The sequence below is a fragment of a genome, unplaced genomic scaffold (genome assembly GCF_019419815.1).
Source record: "Pyrus x bretschneideri cultivar Hongxiangsu unplaced genomic scaffold, Pyrus_bretschneideri_v1 Contig20, whole genome shotgun sequence".
NCBI lineage: Eukaryota > Viridiplantae > Streptophyta > Magnoliopsida > Rosales > Rosaceae > Pyrus > Pyrus x bretschneideri.
The window spans coordinates 3,796,338-3,800,796 of record NW_025999502.1 but is presented as its reverse complement, the minus strand read 5'-3'; the positions used below and the strand labels follow the sequence as shown (position 1 = coordinate 3,800,796).

At 37.8% G+C, this 4,459-nt stretch overlaps 1 protein-coding gene across 1 annotated transcript; it reads right to left on the bottom strand.

Moving 5' to 3' along the window:
* Positions 1 to 2,492: 2,492 nt before the first annotated feature.
* Positions 2,493 to 3,763, bottom strand: LOC103955275 (umecyanin). The gene is made up of 2 exons (XM_009367154.3): positions 3,452 to 3,763; positions 2,493 to 3,063 (listed from the first exon to the last, which is right to left on the bottom strand). The coding sequence occupies exons 1-2, from the start codon at positions 3,627 to 3,629 to the stop codon at positions 2,603 to 2,605; spliced, it is 639 nt and encodes a 212-aa protein (XP_009365429.2). The 5' UTR covers positions 3,630 to 3,763; the 3' UTR covers positions 2,493 to 2,602.
* Between the last annotated feature and the right edge of the window lie 696 nt (positions 3,764 to 4,459).

Genomic DNA, 4,459 nt, shown 5'->3' with positions numbered 1-4,459 from the left:
TGTAGTGAACATGTGCCACAAATACCATGGTCAATTAAGCTTAACAATTTTGTGACTCTTTCTTCTTTTTCAAAGAAAAAAGATTCGAACATTTTGTTTTTATAAGTTTAACAAAAAGACAATGAATCCATACTTAGTGATCCAAAAAATCCATCTAAGGCCAACTTGTAACTTATGTATTCGAGGTGTTACATTTTAGTAGGGTTTGTCACTTCTTTGTAATCTTTTGGGTTTTAGGCATCATTGTATTTTAACTAAAATGAAAAAAATTATTCATGATCCATTTTAGAAATCTCCACAGAATTCCAAGCCATATTACACGTGTCATAAGATTAGCATTGACTATGGGACCATTTGGCAAAGAAACATTGCTTCTTTCTTTATTTCATAACAGAATTTTGAACAGAAGAATTTCTTTATTGATGATACACTAAAAAGAATCATCACGGGGATTCTTATACACAACCGAAAAGAGACTAGTCAAATACAATTTGGGGTGTGATAACCACACATCCCATTTTACTTCTCACATATCTTTTTAATTTTCGGAAGAATTGAAAAAGATCAAGAGACATAAATTATCAAGAGATGTGTGAGAAGTAAAATAAGGTACGTGGATAACACATCCCTACAATTTACCTGGGACCATCAAGAAAGACTAAAAAATGATTGGATCATCAACATAGTAATTAATTAAGTCTGTCGATGTCTTCACGGTAACTAAAAGAACAAGCCCACGACAAGAGCCGCGACCGACAAAGTGAAACTAGCCAAAACAGCAGGTGAAGAAGAATCCAGGGGAGGCTGAGACCCCGGGGTGATGTTCACAGTGGATTCACTTCCTATGCTACCTCCGACCACATGTACTTTCTGCCCTGCCACACTGTGCAAAAACACTGCCACAATCACCACCATGCTCTCCATCTCTGTGTCTTTCTACCGGAATGTGTTAATGTTGTAGGATATACCAAGAACTGAAGCCTACAAATAGAGAAGGCCAAAGCTCAAGAGTAAAGAAGGGGCAACAAATTAAAGACATGTTGGCATGGAGTTGGCATGGAGTCTTTGACGTATAGGCCCGGCCTCCTTGACGTGAAACGAACGAGTCTATCCCATCGTGATTGACTTTTTCTGACTGCTAGGTCAACATTTATGGGAAAAGGATCACACTTTTCAGATTTGAATATAAGAATTATTTTGTTTAATTCAAATAATAAAGTGATGAATTATGCTTTCATTTGAGTAATAGCTTGGAAATTACACATGGTTTGAATTCAGATAATAAGGTGATGAATTATGCTTTCATCAGTCTCACTAAATGTAGCCCCCTCTTAAGCCATATTCAATCAAAATGACTAAATATAGCATCGTCTAGAATTATAGCCCCATTAAAAAGTATTTTTTAATGAATAGTGTCATGCCATATTCATATACCATCTCCAACTGAATAAGTTAAACATAGCTCGTCAATAATTTATTGATTATAAGTTTACTCTCTGAATTTATTGATTAATTTAATTAAACTACTACTTATACCATATTAAAATAAAATCCAAATGTTACTTTTGAGTGCTACGTGAATGACAACTTCTGTTTTTTTTTTTTTTTTTGGTCAAATAATTGGTTTTGTTATATTAGATGTTAGATTAACCACCAACAAGGTTTAAACCTACACCGTTATGCAATGACTCAACACCTTTCCACCACTATAGTAAATGACCACTAGTGAAGGACAACTTCTTTCACTAGAAGACACTTGAAAAGATTGTTCACAAGAATTTCAACAATTTATCAAGAATAATAAAAAGGGTAAAGTACAAAAAATTACCTCAACTATTGGTGTCACGACATTTTCATACCTCATCTTTTAAAATTGACAATGTCATACCTCATCTTACGAATTTGTGTCAATGTCAGACCTCCGTCAGTTTTTCTGTTAATTTTTCTGCTAAATGCTAACGTGGCTTAAGATGGGCTCCACTCCTTAGACCAACTGAATTAAAAAATTAATAAAATACTAAGAAATTAACTAATATTTTTATCCCCTACAAATTCATCACCCTCACCAAATTTAAATCTGTAACCAAACAGCCCCACAATCCTCCTCTTCCGCCATCGCCACAACCCCAAACTCTCTTTCCGTATAGTTACATCACATCGACGCCATGATGCTTAACGAAACCCCCACCCAACTCTTCCACCTCCGCCTCCAGCGTGACACCTTCCGTGTCGATCATGTGCTCTTTTTGTGCATGTATGTTATGGATACGAAATTGAGAGGACAGACGTTCACAAAAAAGTTCTAAGAGTTACATGTGCCATAAGATTAGCATTGACTATAGGACCATTTGGCAGAAAAACATTCCTTCTTTCTTCATTGCAAAACAGAATGTTTAACAAACGAATTCCTTTATTGATAGTATACTAAAAAAAATCACCCTGTACGGGTTCGTTATACGAAACAGATACAAAATTATTTAGAGCAAAAGAGAGAGACTAAGATCAAATTCCATTTACTTTTGTACTATCAAGATAGACAATATCAAAAAGGTTGGATCACCGATATAGTAATTAATTAGGACTGTGGATGTCTTCATGATAACTAAAAGAGCAAACCCACGATAAGAGCCGCAGCCGACAAAGAGAAACTAGCCAAAACAGCAGGTGAAGAAGAGCCCAGCGGAGGCGGCGACCCCGGGGTGTTGTTCACGGTGGGTACTCCCCCATTCATGGATGGTGATGAAGCTGGGACTGGTGCGCAAGCGGCAGGGTCATTTGATGCAGGGGAAGGGGTAGTTGGAGGGGTTTTAGTGGTAGAGGGTGATGGTGGCACAGAAGGTGCTGCACCTGGGGAGGCAGCTGAGACGGTGATGGCTAGTTTCTGGCCCGACTGGCAATGACGGCCATAAGTGCAGATGTAGTAGTGGTCGCCTGAAGAGGTGAGAGTGATGTTTGCTGGGCCAGTTGTGATAGCCGTGCCAATTGGGTTTTCCGAACTGCATGAGTCGAATGATGCTTTGGGTACTTCTTGTACATCGTGTGCGTTGGTGGCGAAGTTGAAAGCTGGAGAAATAATTAAGAAACATCAAATGTGAGAAACATGAGTGATGGATAGTTTACCTTGGAATAATTTCATGGCTAGCGGAAATTAATTGAAACTTCATTTGATAATTATTGTCGATCATGTGCTTTTATTTTACGGAAATACTCGTGGATTCACTTCAAATATACTCTCTCTCTCTCTCTCTCTCTCTCTCTCTCTCTCTCTCTCTCTCTCTCTATATATATATATATATATATATATATATTATTAATGTGATCAGTAAATGTGGAGTCCTAACTGGGTTTGTCTAGCTGGTTCATTTGAAGAAGAGAGTGTTACACTAATGAGTTCACGAAGTTATTAGCTTAATAAGAAGACGATGGAAATCGGAAGAGAAGTGAATCTTACTGAGAGTATCACCAACAACAAACTTGTTACTTGCAGCCCAAGTGACATACTCTTGTGCACCAGATTGAGGGATGGTCCAACCTATGCTTCCTCCAACCACATGTCCCGTCTGTGCTGCAACATTTTGCAGGAACACAGCCACAACTACACAGAAAACAATCACCATCTTGCTCTCCATCTATCTAGCTCTGTTTCTCTCTATATCTCTCTAGGAAAATTGTGTAGTAGGCTGTGATTACTAAAGCAAATTGTTTTGTTTTAGGTAATCGCTGGTAAGAGTGTATGGCAAGGATACATGAATTGAAGCCTATAAATAGAGAAGTAGGGAAAGCTGAAGAGTGTAATGAAAACGCAAGACAGACTTGGTAGAGTCTTAGACGCGGCTGCCTTGAACAACAATGAGAAGATGCATGGGACGTCGGTCATCTTAACTTTGTTTTCTGGTGCATGTTTAGACTATTCTAGTCTATTATGTTGTACCGAGACCCAAAGTGGAAAGTTCCAACCTTCTTTCATATCATACTACATTTCATGAAAAGACTTGTTCTCTTTTTCTTTTTTCTGTTTAATGATGCTTGACTTTCTCTCATTAGTAGGTCAACATTAAGGGTTCTTAAAGTAACGTGACAAACTTGGGGGACACGCCTAAACTTCCAAATTCCAGGATTTTGGAAATTTCCTTGGTGTTGCAGTTTTGGTTTAAGTTTTCTTGTGTTTCTAGATAATATGAATGTACAAGGATACACATATATAAAAGAAAAGAAGGACTAGTTACATCCAACGGTCCTTAGACTGAACCTCTGAGACCAGCTATACTCTTTAATTAAAGAAGATTACACCAAACACTAGATATCAGCCATACTCCTTAATTGGATCCTTAATTGGAGGAAACCAACTACAAGACTAAGAAGAGATTTACACATAATCTGTCAGGAAAAACAGAAGGTGTCGTGCAGCCACACCCATGATTTCTAGAATTGCATAATCTGTCAAGGGTTGGTAACTCTC